This window comes from Alligator mississippiensis, chromosome 11 (assembly GCF_030867095.1).
Source record: "Alligator mississippiensis isolate rAllMis1 chromosome 11, rAllMis1, whole genome shotgun sequence".
NCBI lineage: Eukaryota > Metazoa > Chordata > Crocodylia > Alligatoridae > Alligator > Alligator mississippiensis.
In genome coordinates, this window is record NC_081834.1 from 63,893,179 (window position 1) to 63,913,581 (window position 20,403).

A 20,403-nucleotide genomic window follows, 5' to 3' on the forward strand; every position below is an offset into this window, starting at 1 on the left:
CCGGGCGGGGCGGGGCGGGGCGGGGCGGCGCAACCTGCCGCGGCCCGATCTGCCCGGGAACTGGTGACGCGGCCCGGCCGCAGCGCCGCTCCGTGCCCCCTGGGGCTGGCACCCAGCGCGCCCGCCCTCCCGCCCGCCTGTCAGCGCCCGGCCCGGGGGAGGGTGCGGGTTTGGGGTCCCGCAGGGCACCGGGCTGCAGGACCCCGCTGTGTGCCGAGGTGCGGGGGAGAAACCCACAACCCCAGCCCCGCCGGTGCCCCTCACTCAGCCCTGTCCTCCTGGTGCCCCACAGGCCCGTGCCCCCCATCCCCCCCTCGCCCCTCACCCCCCGCTCGCCCCTCACTCCCCACCCCACAGCCCTTTTTCCCCAGGGTGCCCCTAGCCCCTCACTCCTGCCCAGCAGCCCCTCTTCCCCATGCTGCCCCTGCCCATCATTCCAGCCCCCAGCCCTGCCGGTGTCCCTCACTCCCACCCCACAGCTCCCTTCGGCCAGCCGGCCCCAAACCCACCGGGGTAATGGGGTAGACACGACTGAAGCCAGAGAAAAAAAGAAACATATGAAAAAACTGAAGCAGTTTATTACAAGTCACAAACGCAGTCCCCAGAAGCAATGGGATTCACTTCAACCAGGGGCCCTGCCTCTCTCCACTGCAGGATCTCCTGGGCCCGGGGCTTGGAGGCTTCTCTCCCAGGAGGCTGCCTTCCCCAGGGGCAGCAGGCACTACCCACCTCCCCACATGGTTCCCACATCTGGGTCCAGCCTTACAGCCAGTATCACAAAGCAACTCCAGAGGGCAGGGAGGGAAGGAGCCTGGGGCCTGGGAGCCCAGATTCAGCCCTCCCCACCCCCTGTGGGGGCCACACACAATCTCAGGGTCCTCCAGATTCCTCTTCGCTGCTGGCATTGGACCTGTTGTTCCCGTTCTGCTCCTGGGCCTGGAATAGGCGCCAGTATGCCCCGCACTGCGCCAGCAGCTCCTGGTGGGTGCCCTGCTCCCACACAATGCCATCCTCCAGCACCAGGATATGGTCAGCCCTCTCCACCGCACTGAGCCGGTGGGCGATGAGCAGCACCGAGCGCCCGGCCCGTGCACCCTCGTACACCTCTGCCTCCACCTGCCATAGCAGCAGGGTCATGGCCAGCCCCAGAAGTGGTGCTAGACCCTCACAACCCTCCCAGCTTAGCTGGGACCCCTCATGCCCAACCCACCACCCACCCAGCCCCTCCAGTACAGATGCCCCTCATGCCTGACCCCCAAAGCCACTTCAAACCCAGTACTATGCTCCACTCCTCCCACCCCTGCTGGTTCCCCTCACTCAATCTCACATCCCCCTGCCCCCAGCCTGCACACGCCTCTCACCCGCAGCTGGCTCTCGGTGTCCAGGGAGCTGGTGGCGTCATCCAGGATGAGCACACAGGGGTCTCGGATCAAGGCTCGGGCAATGGCCACTCCCTGCCGCTGCCCCCCGGAGACCTGGCCCCCCATCTCGCCCACGTCTGGGGCACAGAAAACAGCGAGGTCAGGGCATCTCAGGATGAGGGGGAACTGGGGCCCCAAAGCAGGACAAGGGGCAGTGGCAGAGGAGTTGTCTCAGTCCCATACCTGTGTCATAGCCATGGCTTAGCCGGGCAATGAAGGCATGGGCATTGGCACGCCGGGCAGCCGCCTCTACCTCCTGACGGCTCTGGGGCCCCAGCCCATAGGCGATGTTGTCATGCAGAGAGCGGGCGAACAACACAGGCTTCTGACTCACTAGTGCCACCTACAAGGAGCAGAGAAGAGCAAGCGCTGAGGTGGGCAAGAAGCAGGGGCTAGGGCAAGAAGGGATGCCTCTCCAGGGTGAGCTGGAGAAACCTGGACTTGGCAGGGGTTGAACTGCAGGTGCCCAACGTCAGTGGAGAATGTACAGACATTTCCTCTCCCAAGAGAAACCAGAAGTGATTTACTTCAGGTTGTTCCCAGGTTGTTTTTCTGCTGGGAGAAACACTCATGGTTTCTTGAGGGAGAGAAGTGACTGTATGAGGGAAGAGAGACAAAGAAAACAAGGGTCAACTTGACAGATAGAGCAACAGAGAGAACTGGCACAAAGCAGGGCAAGGGCATCTCAGCTATGAATACAGGGACTTCGAGACTCGCCCTTTGTAGCACCCTAGGGGACCAATCCCTACTAGGTTATCTGTTCTGTCTATCCATGTCCTGGGAATCAGCATGCGGGAGACTGGTCCCAGAGGCAAGTCTGGGTATAGGAAGGTAGACGCCCTTACCTGGCGGTGCAGGTACTGGTGCTCATAGTCCCGCAGGTCCCGCCCATCCAGCAGGATGCGGCCACGCTGGGGCTCATAGAACCGTTCCAGCAATCCCACCAGCGCACTCTTCCCAGCACCTGATGGCCCCACCAGTGCTGTCACTTCCCCAGGCCTCAGCTCCAGTGAGACACCCTGCCGGGGACCATGAAGGTGGAGGGGAGGTGGGGATCAGATAAGGACATGCCCTTTCCCAGCCCCTGGTGCCCCTCCCTGCTCCCATTCACCCTCTTTCCCCCATCCCTCCATCCAATCCCCCCCATGACCCACTGTCCTCCTGGACCTCCCTCCAGGTACCTTGAGAACAGGAGTGTCATCCCGTCCGGGGTAAGAGAACCAGACATCGCACACCTGGACATGCCCACGTAGGTTGGGGGGCTCCAGGGTCCCAGAAGGGGTGATCTGGGGCGTTCGGTCCATGTACTCAAAGATCTTCTCAGAGGAGCCCACGGCCTTCTGCACGCTGGGGTAGACAGACAGCAGCACCTGGGAACGGGGAAGGGGGAGTCGGGGGTGAGAACTGTCCAGGGGTGTGAGGGTGATGGGGAATGTGACTGGGATAAGACAGAAGCAGTGACCTGGAGATGGGGAAAGCCTGAGGCCAGCAGAACTGAGAGGCTAGGTTTCAGCTGACTCCAGGAGCCAGCAGGCCTGGTGCCAGGGGAAGGCAAGCTCAGGGATAAAGACTTCTAGTGGCGCCGGCAGCTTCTCAAGGGTACTGCAATGGGAGCCCAATGAGAAGCTGTTCCCACAAGAAGAGTATCATGATGCCCCTTTTTAAATCCCTGCATGTCCACACCTTGAACACAGCGCCCAGTTCTGGACCCTGCACCTCAGAAAGGATATAGGAGAGCTCTAGAAAGTCCAGAGAAGGGCACAAGGATGATTTGTGGCATAGAGGGGCTTCCCTATGGGGAGAGACTAACAAAGCCAGGCCCGTTCTGTTTAGAAGAGAGATGCAGGAGAAGCCTTTACAAAGTAAGAAATGGTGAAGAGAAAGTCACTTGGGATTAATTATTGACCGTCTCTCCCCAGACAAGAACAAGGGGTCACAACACAAAATGAGTAGGCCATCAGTTTAAAACCAACACAAGTCAGCTCTTTTTTTCACCCAGCGTGTCATTAAAGAGTGGGACTCATGGCTACCAGATGTGGTGGAAGCTGACAGCTCAGCCAGATTCACAAAGGGATCGGACAAATCCTTGGAGGAAAGAGATATCAGTTGCTATGGAGCACAGGAGGGGCATGGGGTCCAAATTAGAATGTCCTAGACACTATAAATGTTGGAGGCTGCAAGTGAGAGACAAACAGGGGGAAAAAACCCTGGTCAGACCCAGCTCACTCCCCCTTTCAGCACAGGGTGACACAGGAGACTGGACAAGAGGAACCTATGGGCTGACCCAGGACATGGCAGTTCTCATGTTCTTAAAGGCTAGAGACCCATGTGGCTGCTCAAGGGGCTTCTCAGATGCCTCAACATCTAAGGCAAAGCCTTTGGGCTATGGGAAGATGTGCAGGTAGCCAAGGAAGCAGACCAGGAAATACCAAGAAGTCGCAGGGACAAAATCAGGAAGACAAAGATAGAGAACGAGTTGCACTTGGCGAGGGAGGACAAAGACAACCAGAGGGTCTATAAATACACTGGCCAGAAAAGGAAGTCATATGCTCCATCACCTGCTTGCATTGCCCATCTGCTGCCTATGTTGGACAGATGGGCTGATCTCTACATATAAGAACGGACAAAGGCTATTCTGACATCAGCTCCAGAAATGCACACAAGCCTGGGGCAAACCCTTCAACCTCCCCCAATACTCCACTGCTGACCAGAGGGTATCTGTTCTCAAACAGAGAAATTGTAAAAGCCAGTTTGAATGGGGAACTGCAGAGCAAGAAGTCACCTACAGACTAGATTAGGTCTGGTTTAAACAGGGACTGTGGGTTCTTATCTTCCTGCCCTCTGCCTGACACAACTAGCTGCCTCTCTCTGCAGAAAAGCAAGGTCAAGGAGGTGGTGCCTGCCCTGGTGAACAAGATAAGCTCCCAAGTAGCAGAGCTGTTGGAACTACATGGCTTCAACCTGCACCAAAGTAAGATAAGTCACAGTCAGACAGCTGGTGGAAATTATACAGATGTGGACAGAGAAAGGCTGAGGAGCCACAACAATGGAAGAGACGATTAGCTTTCAAGGGGTGTGAATACATTCACATTGGCAGGGCCTGAACTCCAGCCCCAGGCACCAGACAAACTGGCAGAAGGGCTCTCACAGCCCCCAGCAATGGTATCTAGTAAGTTGTGTGAGACAAGCAAGGAGGTCCCAGGGGATGGGGAAAGGGCCAATGTATCTTAGAAGAGATGCTTGAGTGAGGGCAGGATCAGGGTTTGCAAAATACTAAATGGTGAAGAGAAGTCGATAGGGATTTATTATTGACTGTCTCTCCCCAGACAAGAATGAATGGACAGGAAATGAAACAAGCAGGCAGTAGGTTTAAAACACACACCAGGAAGTTCTTTCTCATTCAGCGACTAAAGTGCAGAGTTTGTTTCATAGGTTGTGGTGGGAGGTGACAGGATGTGGGGGGAGCTGACAGTTCAGCCAGATTCACAAAGGGAGTGGGCACGTGCTTGGAGGAAAGGGGCATCAGTCGCTAGTGAGCATGGGAGTGACAGGCACGGTCTCTGAATCAGGACTTCCTAGACCCTAAATGCTGGAGGCTGCAAGTGAGAAAGGAACAGTCAAAAAACCCCTGGTCACACCCTGCTCACACCCCCTTCCAGAGTCCGCTTTCTGCCCCATGTGACACAGGCCTATTTGTTGCTTAAGGGACTGTGGGCCAATGCCCACTAAGAAATGCTATAAGCCTCTCTTAGTAGGGAGGCTGCTGGGTAAGCAACAGCAGGTTTCTTGGGACAAATCAAAATGTAACAGGGCCAGGAGTGAGGTCAGAGGTTCAGATTAGTGCACAGGGGGAGGGAGGGGGACACCAAGCTAAGCGCACCGGACAGTGCCCGCTGGCCCTCAAACAAGTCCAAGGAGCCAGTGGACACTGCCCAGTGATGCTCTGCCTGGAGACATGATCAGACTAGGGACAGGAAAGTGGCCCCATAGTCCCCAGGGATCCTGACCCTTGTCCTCATGTCCTCACTGTGTCTTCCCACTTGGTGTCTGTGCAGGACATGAGAATGGGATGGTGGAAGGTGCCAACCACGAGCATGTAGAGCTGGAAGTGATGGGTGGTTTGGAAGCAGACCAGCTTGGTGTCTGAGACTGGCAGGATGGGCCCAGGGTCTGACCCAGGAAATGGAAGTTCTTATGTAGCACCCTGCTTTGAGAAAGGCAGGACCAGGGGGACTAGAGACCAGTCAGCTCAACCTCAACACCCAGGGAGTTATGAAGCAGATCCTAAGGAAGTCCACTTGCAAGCATCTGGGGGAGGGAAGGGTGATCACAAGCAGCCAGCATGGATCTGCTAGGAACAAATCACATTAAATAAACAGGATCTCCTGCTTTGACCAAGTAGCTGGGTGGGACAGAGCGTCTCCTGACTGAGTCTGCAGAGGACACAAATCTGGGAAGGATCGCAAAGATGCCAGAGGAGGGAAGCAGAAGCCAGCAGGATCCTGAGAGACTGTAGTTCTGTCTATCAGAGACATTCAGAAATACAAGACTCCGGCCCCAAGCCAGCTGCTGTAACCTCACCCATCCCCTCCCCACTCCCATCTTTTGCCCTGCCCCCCAGTACTCACCTCCACGGCAGTGGTGAACTGCATCTCGTAGAGGACGAAGGTGACCAGGTCCCCACTGCTGATGGCACCGGCTGTCACCAGCCGGCCCCCGTAGTACAGGATGCCCACCTTCAGAGCCAGCCCCGAGAGCTGCAGGGGAGACACAGCCAGGACAGGGTTAACAGGGAGCCCCTCACATCCCACCCTACCTGAGTAGGGCTTGGGGGAAACCATCCCGATGGAGAAAGGGCAAGGGAGGCCCCAGGGATCCCATCAACCCTTCCCTGTCCCAGCACTGAACCTCCATCTCTGCCTTCCACCTCACCCATTAGCAGATCCATGATGCCCCCAATTGCCATGGACCGCCCCCCCCCCCATTATCATGGTGCCCTTTGCCATGAGAACCCACCCCCCTCCATTGCTGTAACTCCCCATCCCTTTTTGCCATGGCACTCTTGAAACTGCTATGGCTTTGCCCCACAGCTACAACACCTCCCACCATCCCTGGCACACACTGTCTCCATTGCCATGGTACCCCTTGTTGCCATGGGGACCCCCCCCCCAGTTGTCACAGTATCCACTCACACTGGTGGTCCAGGTGGAGAGGGCATAGGCAGCAGCTTCCTTCTGGTTCAGGTGGTAGGTGTCTTGCAGTCGGGCGGCATAGCTCCGCGCTGCTCCTTCCTCATTGGCAAAGCTGCGCACTGTGGGCATGGCCTGAAATGTCTCCACTGCCACCTCATTGGCCCGGGCCAGTGACTCCTGCACCCGCTGCGCCAGGCTCTGCAGGGACATGGGTGTCAGGGCAGGGCAGCACCCCGGGGGTGGGGTGGATGGATGTATGGATGGAAGCATGAGTAAATGGTGAGGTGGCTGGATGAGTGGGGAGGTGGGTGGGTGGATGGATGCCCAGGCTGTCTCCCAGTTCTGGGAGGGAGTGGCTTACTGCTGCCCAGCACTAGAAGCAGGAGTGGGCACTGGGCTGTGGGGGTCCTTGGTACCTGATGCAGCTTGCCGGAGAACTTGGGCACAAGGAGGATGAGGGGCAGTCCCACAGCGGTGCAGATGGCGAGGCGCAGGGACAGTCGCAGCATCAGGATGTAGAGGAAGGCGCCGCGTGCCCCGCACCACATCAGCAGGCTCAGCTTCTCGCTCAGTGCCTCACTCGCCGCCTCTGTGTCCGCTGTCACGCGTGACGTGATGTCGCCTGCAGGGGAAGGGGTCAGTGTGGGGCTGAGACCCCCCACCCATAACTACCTCTTTCCTATGGCTCTGGGACACTCTTCCCTCCCTCCATCTACCCATGGGCATCTCTAGGACTTTGAACAGGGGGCTGCAGATGGCATAGTCCCTCATCACATACAACACAATGCATATTTTTCTCCAGTTAAACCTGAAGCTTACTAATATTCTAGAGGAATTAGCACTATATTGTTCCATTTAAAACCAAAGCAAAAAAATATATAAAATATATAGTGCAATGTGAATTATATTATATATTATACACATTATATATTAAGTTAAAAAAACAGACAAAAATAGTAAAAAAAATTGCATGTCATTAGTCCCATAGTAATTACAATTAAGTGTCTCTAATTCAGATTGAGTGTCTTGACAGTACCTCAAATACTTTAGTGTTAGTCATTTATACACCTGAGTTAACATGACGATACATGAATGAAGGTTTTTAGCTAGAGAAAAAACAGCCTGAAGGGCTGTAAAATAGAAGTGAGCAAGGGCTAACAGACAGCCACATTGCAGAAGAAAAGGCAGCTTGATCAATGGAATGTGAAGACCATTACAAAAAGGAGAGACGGTGGTTAACAACTGTGGAGTGGAGAGATTAGCAGGAATCAGGGACCTGAAAATGCGCCGTGAAGTCCATTGCTGCCGCCTCTCCTGGGCAGTTGGTTTAAATTTTGAGAGGAACAGGAATCAACTAAACCAATGCACCCCTCTGGATCTGCCCCTCCATCCAACATCCATCCCCCACACCTTGCTCCAGTTTCTTCCATCTCCCCATTTCACTCCCAGCCTGCTCAGGTGGAGGGGGATTGGTGGAAGGGACCAGATGGGGCTTGAGCCCATGTGGGGGGCAGTAGGGAGCCCTGGGGGAGGTAGGGGCCCCAGGAGGTCCCTCACCAGTGCGGTTGGTGTGGAAGAAGGCAATCTCCTGGCGCAGGACGGAGCTGAACACCTGGCCCTGGAGCCGTGTGTGGATGCGGTTCATGGTGGTGTTGTAGACACAGTCGCACAGGAACTCCGTCACAGCACTAGAGCACAAACGGGGGTCAGTGGCATGGCGGCAGCAGTCTCTTAGCCCCAAATGCAGCTGGGGTCTGCCCTGCCCTGCCCCCGAACCCTCCCCACACCCTGAGCCTGGCACCTGAAGATGGTGATGAGGGACATGATCCAGATGGCATAACCGAAGCCCGAGGGGTCATCCTCACTCACGATCCAGTCTGTCATGCGCCCCGTGTAGTATGGGATCGCCATCTCCCCTGCAATGCAACAGCTCTTGCTGCAGCAGGATGCTGGGTTTCCCGGGGCAGGAGGGGGTGGCACGGTGCAGTAGGGGCTTCCAGGGAATGGCCGGGGGTGGACTCCTGGGTTCTCCTCTCCCAGCGCTGTGCTCAGTGGTGGGTTATAGGGCAGAGGGGGGCTGGATACCCGGGTTCTTTCCCAGATTTGGTGGGGGAGTAGGGTCTGATGGCCAAAAGGAGGGAGCCAGGACACCTGGGTTCTCCCCCAGCTCTGGCATGGGAGGGGGACGTGATGGGTTGCAGAAGGTTGAGGGGGAGCCAGGACCAGGGCTGCATTAACACACAGGCAACTAGGAAAGGGCCCAGCCCAGTTTTGCTTATTTTGCACATTATAATTATTGAGTGAAAAAAGTAATACAAATATACAGTATTTAGTAGGGGCCCATGTGTTTGTTTGACTATGGGCCCACTGAAAAGTTAAGCCAGTCCTGACCAGGACACCTGGACAATCTGTATTCAGATGGTCTTGACAGTGCCTGCAGTACTTCAGTGTCAGTCATGTCTACACCTGAGTTAACATGACCTGAGTGAAAGTTTTTAGCTAGAGCTAAAAACAGCCTGCAGGGCTGTAAAACAGAAGTGATGAGCAGGGCTAACAGACAGCCACACGGCAAACGAAAAGGTAGCTTGATCAATGGACCCCCCAGCCCCTCCAGGACAGTCTCCTTCTGCCTGTGTTGACTTTAGTCCGGTCCAAACCTCCAAACAGTATGGATCTTTCCCAATTCTGGGAAGGGAGGGAGGTCTGGCGAGTTGGAGCTCGGAGATCCTGTGTCTGGTGGACTGGCTGAGTTTGTCAGGCTACAGCAAGGGGTACTTGGCCACAGGCGTGGGTGAACCAGGCAGCTGCCCAGGGCCCAGACAAAAAGAGGGCCTGAAAAAGTTTTTTTTTTTCTATTGTCTAATCGTTATTATCATTATCTCTGGCAAAGAGGGGGCTGACACTAAAAGTTCACCTGGAGCTACCAGGAGTCTAGGTACAGTGCTGCATGGCCAGGACCCGCTGCCCCTCTAGGACAGTCTCCTTCTGCCTGCATCAGCTTTACCCCAGTCCACATGTCCGGCCCATACAGCTGGCAACGGCAGCCACGGCTCCAGGCTCTGCCCGCATCTCCTGAGCCCAAAATCAGAGTCCTGCCCTGCTGGCTCCTGCCCAGACCCCACTTGGACGGAGGACCTTGCTGTGGCCTGGATGTGAGCAGGTGCTGCAAGCCCAGAGCTGCATCCAGGTGCTCATCTCTCTGCACCTGTCTCCAGACCGGGGTACGGGTGGGGGCAAGGGATGTGAAGGGCAGGGGTCTTTCTCCTCCACCACAGTGTGACCCTGTGGTCACTGGCGAGGACAGGAAGAGGGTCAGGGACAGTGTCCGCCCGCGGCCCCCGCGCCCCGACTCACCGAGGGAGGAGAGCACGAGGAAGACGGTGACGAGGGCGAAGCGGCGCAGGTCGGGCAGGAGGCAGCGCAGCAGGCGGAGGGCGGAGGCGGTGGCGGCGGCGGGGGCCGGGGCGCGGGGCGCGGGGGGCAGCAGGCGATGCCAGAGCACGGCCGCCAGCCCGGCCGCGCCGTAGAGGAGCGCCAGCGCGTCCCAGCGCGCCGCGCCGTGCAGCAGCTCGTCGGGGGCCGCGCGGGGCCGCAGCAGCGCCCGCAGGGAGGCGGCGGCGGGCGGCAGCAGGCTCAGCACGGCCGCCAGCGGCCCCAGCGCCGCCCGCAGCCCCGGCGGCAGCGCCCGGCCCCGGCCCCGGCCCGCGGCCCGCGCGCTCAGCCCCAGCAGCGCCCCCCGCGCCAGCGCCCAGCCCCAGGCGGCGGCCAGCGGCGGCCAGGCCGGCAGCACCCGCGGGGCCAGGCGCAGCGCCAGCCCGTCCAGCGCCACCGCCAACCCCAGCCACAGCAGCGCCGCGGCCCGCTGCATCCTGCGCCCGCGCCCGCGCTCCTGCCCCGGCTCCTGCCTCGGCTCGGGCTGGGACCGGGCGGGGCGGGGCGGGGCGGGGAGGGGGCGCTGCCGGCCCCGCGGACACCCCCGCTTCGGGGAACCGCGCGGCTTGCGGGGAAGCGAAAGTGAAAGTGTCCGCTCGCCCCGCGCGCAGGAGCCGTGTCCGCCCGGGCCCCGCCCCGCACAGCGCCCGCCCGAGCCCGAGCCCGAGCCCGAGCCCGAGCCCCGCCGCTCCCCGGGCGGGGAAGTGGGGCGCGGGGAGAAGGGGCCGTGCGCGGAGGAGGGCGCGGGCCCCGGGCGGGTTAGCCGCCTGGAGCTGCCCCGCCCCGCCCGGCCCGGCCCGGCCGTCACGGGTTGCCGGGCAGAGCCGCGCCGCGCAGGTTGCTCGGGCCGCGCCCAGCCCGCTCCTGCAGCGCTCCTTGCTTCCTTCCTCCCTGTTCCTTTTTCCGCCCGGATCCCTACCCGGCAAACACGTGTTACTCATGACTTTCACAGTCTAAAGAGAGGGGATTTCGTCAGCTGCTGCATTGACTGACTGGCTGAAGGGCCCTTCTCCCCCGCGGTTATTTTTGTAACTGCGGTGTTTGTTTTCCAGGGTTGCTGGTTGTAGCCGTGTTGGTCCAAGGACAGAGGTGGTCCAGGTTCTTTGGGTAGATGTGATATCTTTCATTAAATCAAGCAGGGGCAATGCGTAGGGGGTGCACGCGAATGCATGTGCACCCTGTGAGCATGGCGGTGAACACCCTGCAAAAAGATGACAGTGTCGTTGGCGCCTGCAGGCGGTCCCCGCTCGCTGCCCTGCCACCACCACCGCCACCGCCAGCAGCATCTGCAAGCAGTCCGCGATCCCCGCCAGCTGCCACCAGTGCTGCTGGCAGCAGCTGCGCGTGGTCACTGACCCTTGGTCGGCGCTCACCACCCATCCCACTGCCGACAGCGCAAGCGGCGTCTGCGGGAACCCCACTGCTCCGGCCGCCACAGCCGCGCTCCCACCACCACTGTGCCCCACAACTGTCAGGGGCAGGAATCACTCATGGTAGATGTGATATCTTTTACTAGAGTAGTTGGAAACAAGTTCTCAGCGAACTTTCGGCCCAGTCACCCTTCTTCAGGCAGAAGGAGTCTGCTGTTCTTGGAGTCTCAGACCAACAGAGGCTCCCTAAGCCTGAAGAAGTGTGACTGGGCTCAAAAGCTCGCCAAGAACTTGTTTCCAACTACCCAGTTGGTCTAATAAAAGATATCACACCTACTCAAAGAACCTTGCCTGTTCATTTTTAAATAATTTACTGCCTCATATTTAAGTAAAAAATATTGTTTATTTTTTAAGAACGCACTACAACATATTTAAACTTTAATATTTAATGTGGAGTGAAAAAAGGCAAGCGTCAATATAATAATGACAACTGAAATGAATTTACTGCATCCAAAATGGGGTGGTGCCAGTTTGTTATCTGAGAAGCAAAGTAATCCCAGTCAGTGGAAACCCCACAAAGGGTCAAGTGAAAAAACCCCCACCTATAATTTTCTTTGGGTGGTATTCAGTGATTTTGGAAGGTTTAGAGCAGATAGGACCAGCCATTCTCGAGTTATAAGTGAGCATACATACAGACAGACATTTCATTTTATATAGAGAGATTAATATGTAAAATTTTATCCTGCATCAAGTACAGAGCCCTAAATGAAGATCAGATGAGAATGGGATTATGGGGCAAAATATTTATTGGGCAACCCCTAACTGCATGTCGCTGCCATCGGGGACTGTCCCAGAGAAGACTGAGCATAGTCCTGCCTGGCCCAAAGCACGGTTTGGCCATGCCAGGCTGCCAACTGACAGCCTCGCATGCCCACTGTACTAAGTATAACGGCTCAAATAAGGAACTGGCTTTTGGGCTGGGATTACGGCTGGAAATCCTTTCAGGACCATCCCACATGGTGCCTCTTTGGCACCTGGGGACTCTCCTAAGGCCAGATTGTTCCAGATCTGTAAACCTGGGGGACATCACCACTAGCTGTCATGTCCAGCCACATAAACAATGTTTCAATTATATCTGGGTAGTGTGGAAGTCAGGTTGTTAAATTACCTGAAGGTTAAATCACTTGAGTATGATTATGTGTTTCTGGGGTTTTGGCCGCACCTCCAGAAGTGTTATATATCTCATCCAGTGCACCAAATGTCCCGAGGGGAAATATGTTGGAGAAACCAAACAACAACCATGCACCAGAATGAACGCGCACCAAAAATCCATCAAAGACGAGAATACCCAACTACCTGCGGGTGCTCACTTCTTGATCAGGACAATCACTCCCTCTCCAATCTCTCAATTCTAATCTGCAAAGGGAATTTACAAAACACCTGTCATAGACAAGCCTACGAACTTCACTTCATGAATCTACAGGATACAAAAAAACTATGGACTCAATATAGACATTGGTTTTATACGACACATTGCAACCTGCCTGACATCGGATTCACCAGGTACCTGCCTGATGGCCTCTTTTCTACCTTCTACTCTATCACTGCACTGTCTCCCTTCAGCCTTTTTTCCCTCTCCCCCTCACCCCTTTCACTTCTCTGCCTCACCTTTTGTCTTTCTAATTCTACCTATTAACATTTTCAATGACATCCTGCCACACTTTTAGCTTCCTTCATTTCCTGGAGTCTCAGAAGAGCAGAGACTCCCTCTGCCTGAAGAAGGGTAACTGCACCTGAAAGCTTGCCAAGAACTTTTTCCCAACTACTCAGTTGACCTAATAAAAGATATGACATCTACTCAAAGAACCTTGCCTTCCATTAGGTGTTTCTGAACTTTTAGCATTTCAAATGTAGTCACTTGACTCCAAGACTCTCCCCCACCTCACCCAACACAGGACTAGGGGTGGGGTGTAGTGACTTTTTTCCATTGTCTCCTGTTCTGGTGACCCGTCTTGCTGCTCTGGGCTTTCCAACCCTTCTGCTCATTTGCTGCTGAACTTTGGTTTATATCATATTAATTTTGAGCATCAAGAGGTTAGAATATGCCTTGGAATGATGTAAGGGGAAGCACTGGCTATGAGGAGGATATAGTCAGTGCCTTCCTGCATGAATTGCCACGGTTAGAGAAAGAAGGCTACCAAATGGAGAAATTCATAGAAACAGTGACATTCAGAAAATGGCTCTGTAACTTCTGGCACAAGGGGCTTGAAATCTAAGATATTAAATATACAGCTTCAGAACAGCATTTGTCCCAGAATCTCAGCATCCTGCAGGGATCAGGATACATAAGGTTTCCCCTTGAAGGCTGGCAGAAACAAAATGTAGGGGTGGCCAGGAATACAGCTAGACAGTGTGGAGAGCAGCTCCCTGCAGGTAAGACCATGGGGGGGGGGGTGGAGGAAGTAGGGGGCAGATTGAAGCCCCCACTGTGAGGGAGAGAGTAGAGCAGGGGCTGGGGGTACCGCCCAGCCAAGTGCATGGGGCCGGAGTGTGAAGCAGGACAGAGCCATGAGTGACTCGTCCAGGGGTTGCAGGGCATGGGGGGGGGGGGGGCAGCTCCCCACAGCTGCGTGCACTCCCCACTGGCGGAGCCTTGGGGGGGCACACACCCCCCCCACCCCCAGATTTTTGTTCAGGACAAGGGTGGATGTGGGCTGCCCGCTGCAAGCCTGGGGCTCCCCACCCTGCTGCCCTCTGCCTGGGAGCCCTGTGCCACCATGGTGAAGTGCCCCCTGCCCAACTGGCAGCAGCTTGAGCAGCCGTGGCACAGAGTTGTAGCCCCAGAGCTGCCAGGCAGGTAGAGGGTGCATCGGGCTGGTACAGAGCTCCCAGAAGAAGGGCAGCAGGGTGGGGAGCCCTGAGTCCATAGTGGGCAGCCCACATGTGTCCCTGGGCTGCTCAGCTCTCTTCTGGCCATGCTGCTGGCAGAGGTGGGGTGGGGTGGTGGGGCGAGGGTGGACATGTATCCCATCTTTACATTTTAAAAAGGTGGTCACCATAGGTGCTGGGGTCTGGCTACTGCTACCCTGGCACACATGGACCTGGGAGCCCAAAGCAGTCGGAGAATCCACCATCCTTGCAATAGGTCCCATGTACGGCAGTAAAGAGCCCTGCCTGCTTCCCTCCCACCCCACTCTGCCCCAAGGCCTGGGCATGGACTGGCCCCAAGGACTTCACCTGGCACTTACTGAGGAAGTAAACAGCTGCACCCGTCATAGCAACCACCAGCACCACAACGGTAACACCACCCACAATCAGCATCCGATTGGACTCCGTCTCTGAAAGAGGGAAGGGGCCTGTAAGCAAGGGAATCCCCGGACCTGTCCCCACCACTGCACGGGCCATGTGCCTCCTCCCATCAGTGCCCAGTGTCTCCTCCAACCCCTGCTGTCCTTACCCCTTAGCGGGGTCAGTCAGCCACTCCCTCCCCTAGTGCCCAGGGTCTCCTCCCTCCCCATGCGGGGGTCACTCACTCTTCCTGCTCTTGTCCCAGGCTACTCTCAGGGCTGCATCCAGGCTCATGTGCTCCATGCAGCAGGTGTAATGATGGTTGCTGCTGGGGTCAATCTTGATGGTGGCCCAGGTTTGGTAATACTCGTCTGCACTGGGAATGACTCCTGAGCAGCTCGTCTCCTGGGGCTGCGTCCCCTGACAACAGCTATGTCTTTGGGGTAGAAGCTGTGGATCCGACAGGACAGGTTGGTGAGTCTGTCCCAGGATGATGGCCTCTCTCTCACCTGTCCCTTGGGGTGCTCTGGGAGGGAGGAGATGCCCATTAGAGCAACTGCCCCGATGGACCCTTGGGCCTGAAGTCCCTGCCAGGAGGCCTGGCTGGGCCCCTGCACTGGGCCACACAAAGCTGCCTCCACTGGTTATTTCAGACAGGAGCAGACAGTGTCGGGACAGGAGCACAGGGGACAGGAAACACAGTAGCACTGGGCTCGGGGCTGCAGGAACAGGATCCAATACAACAATACAGCAGATCTCTGGTTCTCAGACACATGGGCAGGGTACAGACACCCCATGTGCTCTTCCCAGCTGGGGCGGGGGCTGACCAGGGCAAGGACAAGGCACACTGAATCCCATGGCAGCACTGGGGTTTTGCCCATTGGCTGGACTGAGTTGCAATGCTTGCCACCTCAGACACAGAGGGATGAGGTGGGCATTCCCCAAGGCGTGCCCTGGTCAGTGCTGCCCTGGGTGGGTGACACCAGGACTCACTGCTCTGCAGTGATGCCTTCCCATGCTGCAGGTACTTCCACAGCCACTCAATGAAGGTCTCCTGCAGATAGCCTCTTGCAATATGAAGGTGGGTCTTATCCTCATTCCACCTGTGCTGGGTGACCTGGGCCTGTGTTGAGACTGCTACACAGATGCACCTTTTCAGGTCATAGCTGGTGAAGTCTCCCCCGTTGTAGCCAAACTTCATGTAGCCTCCAGTGCAGCTATCTTCACCAAGCTCACAGCCGCACATGAACTTGAGAGTGTGACACCATGAAACACATACACACACCCAGGCCCTGGGCCCAGAGAGCAGGTGCTGCCAAGGGCTGCCAGGCTGAGCAGAGGCAGAGATAACTTCATGACGGGGGTAGCTCTGGGACAGCTTGGGGGCTCCGTTCACAGAGAACAGGGCTGAGGGGGCAGAACTGTGGCCCACGCGCATCCTAGGAACCCAGGAGCCCAGGGCTGGGGAGAAGGGGTGGGAATGAGCCCCTGGAAAGGAAAGGGCAAGGTCAGCAGAGCAAGGGGCAATGTGGAACCAGCCAGGGCGAGTCCAGGTTGGAAAGCAGAGCAGTGTTTCTCCTTGCAAGAGCAATACAGGACTGGCAGAGCAGCAGAACTAGTGGGAACAGAGCCCAAGCAGTGGATACTGCAGCTGCTCAGAGAGCAGGGACTGGACTCTGCAGCCCCAGAGATGCTTCCCAGGGCTGTGCCCCATTCAGCCCAACCTTTGCCCTGCACCCAAGAAGGTGACTGGTCCTGGTCCCTTCACCCCACAGCTCCTACTGCACGGATGTCCGAGTCTTCATGGTCACTGCCCCAACATGGCCCTCACACACCCGGAGCGGTTCGGTCCTTCTCCCCGGGGATTCTCAACTCCCCCTTTGGCCTCCTCCTACCTCCATCCTCCCTTTCTCCTCTTGTCCCTTTCTCTCTACCCTCCAACACCCCCTCCCATCACCTGGTCCCTTTATTCCCCTCCAAGACCCTTCCACCTTGCTCTCACCCCTGGTGCCCACACCAGATTCTTTAGGGACCAGCATCCCCTTTACTGCACTCCTTCCCCATACCAGGACCCCTCTGACCCTACAACCAACTTCTCCTCCCCCAATCTGATCTCCCCACATCAATCCCATCTCCTTGACTCTTATGCCACCACCTTTTCTCTGAGCCCCCTCCCCATTTTGCCCACAGTCCTGGCCTCTGCTTGCTCAGCTCCCCCTAGAAGCAATGGTCTGTGTCTGGCTGAGAGCGGAGCATGAAAGCACCATCAGAGCACAGGGCACAAGGGACAGCAGCCCCAGGGAGGTGGGTTGCAGAAGATTTTGCAAGCAGCACTGAGGGGTGGGAGATGGTAGGGGCATGGGGAACAGGCAGGGAAAAGGAGAAAGCACCCGCCCACGGCAAAGGGGCTTCAGGAAGGGTGTGGGTGTGTGAGGGAAGGCAGGAAGAGAAGTCTGCAGCAGGAGGAGATGCCCATCCCCTTTCAGGGAGCACAGGGCCAGGCAGGCTCCCTCCCCTGTGTGGGCTGGGGAAGGGCAGGGCAGTGGGCTCCAGCCAGCTCTTGCAGCTGGCACGGGGAGGGGAGGACCTGGCCCCCTTGCCTGGCTTTCCTGGTGCCTGACACCAGGTCTCTCACCAGTGCCCTGGAAGGGGGCAGCCCCCACCTTCCTTGCACATGGGGATGGGGTCTCTGTGTCTTGCTTCTACCATGACTGGAGGGGCCAGGACCTTCAAGGGCACCACACAGCATAGGAAAGGAGAGGACACTTGAATGGAGACACTGAGAGCCCCGGAGTGGGGGTGGGCAGCACAGCCCAAGGCAGCCGCAGCCCCACAAGGAGCTCTGGGTTAGGGGGCATCTCTGCTCCTGGCCCTGACCACCTCCAGCTGGTGATTGGAAAGGGGCCAGAGAGGTCATGCCTTCCAGCCCCTCATCCCCCGCCCCCCCTACCCTGGGCAAGAGGCGTGGGGAAGGGTCTGTCCCTGAAGACTGCAGTGGAGCTACCAGACCCCTCCCAGCCTGGCCTCCTCCGTGGATCAGAGGCAGAACATGCCCCTTGCCTCCCACACCCCCCGTCCTTCTCCCCCGTGTGATGGATTCCCCTCAGCTTCCCTCCAGGTTAGGTGAGGATGGACCAGGGGCCAAGGCCTGGTCTCCAGAGCCAGGGAGGACCTGGCTGTCACTGTGGGCTATAAACTATATGGCCCATCCACCCCATCACCCCCCTGCTCAGGCCAGGCCTGTTGCAGGGGGACCAAGAGGTAGCTGTCAGTGGTGCAGGGCTTAGGGAGAATTGGGGGGCTGGGGGTGCAGTGGGGAAGTGGGATCATTGGGAAGGGGGTGATGAACCAACCCCTTGTGCCCCCTCCTCCCCAGTACATCAGGACAGCTGTTTCCCTCCTGCCCCATGAGGTGACAGCCTGGGGAGTGGGAGCAGGGAGACCCAAACCAGAGTCTGATGCACCCATAGGCAGGGTGGGGGGCCAGATCCCATGTTGGGGGCAAAGGTGTTGGCCCCTCACCCCCAGGCCAAGCAGCTGGGCTCCAGGGCTGTGTGAGGTGGCAGGGACTGGGGCGGGAGGAAGGAGCCCCTTTAGCCCCAGGCTGGGCTGGGCCTGGTGTGACAGCCTGGGGGGGAGTGGGGAATGACTGCTACAAATGCAGCCCCCCAGGTCGGATGAGGCACATGTTCACTGTTGCTAGGTTTATCCTGGAAGTGTCTGATATGTTCAACAGCTGGTCATTGAGGTTAATTCACGTTTAAGGGTATTTGATAGTCACGGTCATTAATGTCTAAAGGGACCATGGACATTTAGGGACTGTTACTGGGGGAGTGCTGGGTATTGGCTGTTTGGGGTTATACAAGCTGGGGATTTTAAAGGGGAATTAGATTAGGATTCGTTCTTTTTTTATTATTCCTTTGTTCCTTTAGGAACCCAGTAGTATCAACTTTCCCAGGTTTCTGGGTGGAGGTCTTGAGCCCCAAACCCCCCAAATTGGAGCCTGGCCCTTTTAGCATTATCCGAAGGATTACAAATAGGTTGGGCACAAGTGGGTCAAATGTGCAGGGCACTGAATGCCCTGTTTCGTGGAGAAAGGAGGTGCAGGGATGTAGACGAGTTCTACAAAGGTGGCAAAGTCTGAAGGGATTTTATCTCCGTGAAGAGAGGGAGAGAGGCAAAGAGAATGGCAGTCTGTGCTCCTTATGGAGGGAAGGCAGGTCTCCAGGATTTGTCTTGGGAGGAGAATTTTAGTGATGTTTGTCCCACAAAATGTTTCTCCCAAAGGATGTTACTTGTATCCTCTGCCAGGCCATCATGGACACCCTGCTGTGGGGAGGCCATCCAGCATTCCCAGTGCTCACAGGATAAGTCCAGCCACTGATGCTTGTTGTCCCGTGTTGAGGTGGTAAGACATGCACGTGTTTGCCAACTTTTTTTAAAGCCAGGGGGAGTCGGACTTACCATTTTTGCGCATCTGGTCCTGGCAATACTGATATGGGTGGCAATAATTGATCTAATGCTGTTGGATCCATCAGGCTTCACCTACAAGGGGCCTTTGGATACTGTAATAGCAGGCAGCTTGTAGCTCAAATGCAGTCTGGGGTGAGGGAGAATCAACTCCTTTACTTCCAGTTAGGAACCGGTTCTGTAAGCTTGAGTTTCCTCTGGAGTCTCTTCACATGGGATGAAGCCTCCTTTATGCAGGTTCAGATTAGCTGAATCTGGGCATCTTCAACCAGGGCATGTGGGCAGGGGAGGGCTGTGCTGTAGGAGAGAGGCACTGCACTTGATTTCTGCAGATGTCACGATCTGGGCTTTGTTGCTCTGTTCTGGCCCCGGATACCTGTAACCTCAGCCCCAGTGGGCCTAGTGTGGAACAGGGGGAAGCAGGCAGAGTCTCGGTTCCCAGCTCAAGGCAAATCTTTAATGTTAAAGTTCAAAGTACCACAAGATGCCAGCTTTGGGGAAGTCTGTCTCTCTTCGGTAGTTCTTTGAAGATGAAGATATTAGGAAAGTAATTGCCCACACCCAGCGGTGATGCGTAGGGAGTGCATGGTAGCGCACACTGTTGCACCCCCTGACAGCAGCGTTCCTGGGCAGGGGGTGGCAGGCGGGAGCACTGGTGCCCCTCCTGACAGTGCCGGCCAGGGAGTGCATCAGAAGAAGCAGTACCCCCGCAGCCAATCCTGCCAACCCAGAAGTGCCAGTGGCACACTGCTGCCAGTTGCAGGTCAGCTGGGTCGGTCGCAGGGGGACTCCCCCCCCCAGTTCCCCCCCACTCTGGAGGCACCAGTTGCCCATGCCCATGCCGGTTGCAGGCCCACTGGTGACTAATCAGTCCAATTGCAGGGAGGCAAATCCTGCTGCAACGGTTCCACGTGTATAGCTGATTGCTGCTAGATGAGGGTGTATCTTTCCTCCTACTCCTCTTCTCCTCGCTGCTGGCTCTGCACAGACATTTGAAAAAGGCTGTTGCCTTTTTGATTTGGAGCCAGGAAGAGAGAGGGGGAAAGGTATAAATGAGCCTTCTTGTTCTGTTCCCCTTTGACTCCCTGTGAATGAGAGGTGATCTTGGGAAGGGTGAAGCTGGTTTGTGACTTATTTCTCACTCTGCTTTTCTCTCTGCTTTCTGCTGTCCTTGTTTGAGCCTCCTTGGCTGTCAGGGTGCCTGTTCCTATGCCAGCCACTGCCTCAGCC

At 56.7% G+C, this 20,403-nt stretch overlaps 1 protein-coding gene across 1 annotated transcript; it reads right to left on the minus strand.

The window, feature by feature from the left end:
• Nucleotides 1-558: 558 nt before the first annotated feature.
• On the minus strand, nt 559-10,277 carry TAP1 (transporter 1, ATP binding cassette subfamily B member). The gene is made up of 11 exons (XM_059715290.1): nt 9,968-10,277; nt 8,415-8,529; nt 8,171-8,301; nt 7,030-7,235; nt 6,614-6,811; nt 6,050-6,178; nt 2,603-2,791; nt 2,267-2,440; nt 1,605-1,764; nt 1,362-1,498; nt 559-1,116 (listed from the first exon to the last, which is right to left on the minus strand). Exons 2-11 carry the CDS (start codon nt 8,522-8,524, stop codon nt 871-873), a joined length of 1,680 nt encoding a protein of 559 aa, XP_059571273.1. The 5' UTR covers nt 8,525-8,529; nt 9,968-10,277; the 3' UTR covers nt 559-870.
• Nucleotides 10,278-20,403: the final 10,126 nt, after the last annotated feature.

Excerpts from the sequence above, each read along its gene's own strand:
- TAP1 (XM_059715290.1), bottom strand. The coding sequence starts at position 8,524 with ATGGCGATCCCATACTACACGGGGCGCATGACAGACTGGATCGTGAGT. Across the intron at positions 8,302-8,414 it reads TCCCTCATCACCATCTTCAG|TGCTGTGACGGAGTTCCTGT; the intron begins GTGCCAGGCTCA and ends TTTGTGCTCTAG. Across the intron at positions 2,792-6,049 it reads AGTTCACCACTGCCGTGGAG|GTGCTGCTGTCTGTCTACCC; the intron begins GTGAGTACTGGG and ends CCCCGTTCCCAG.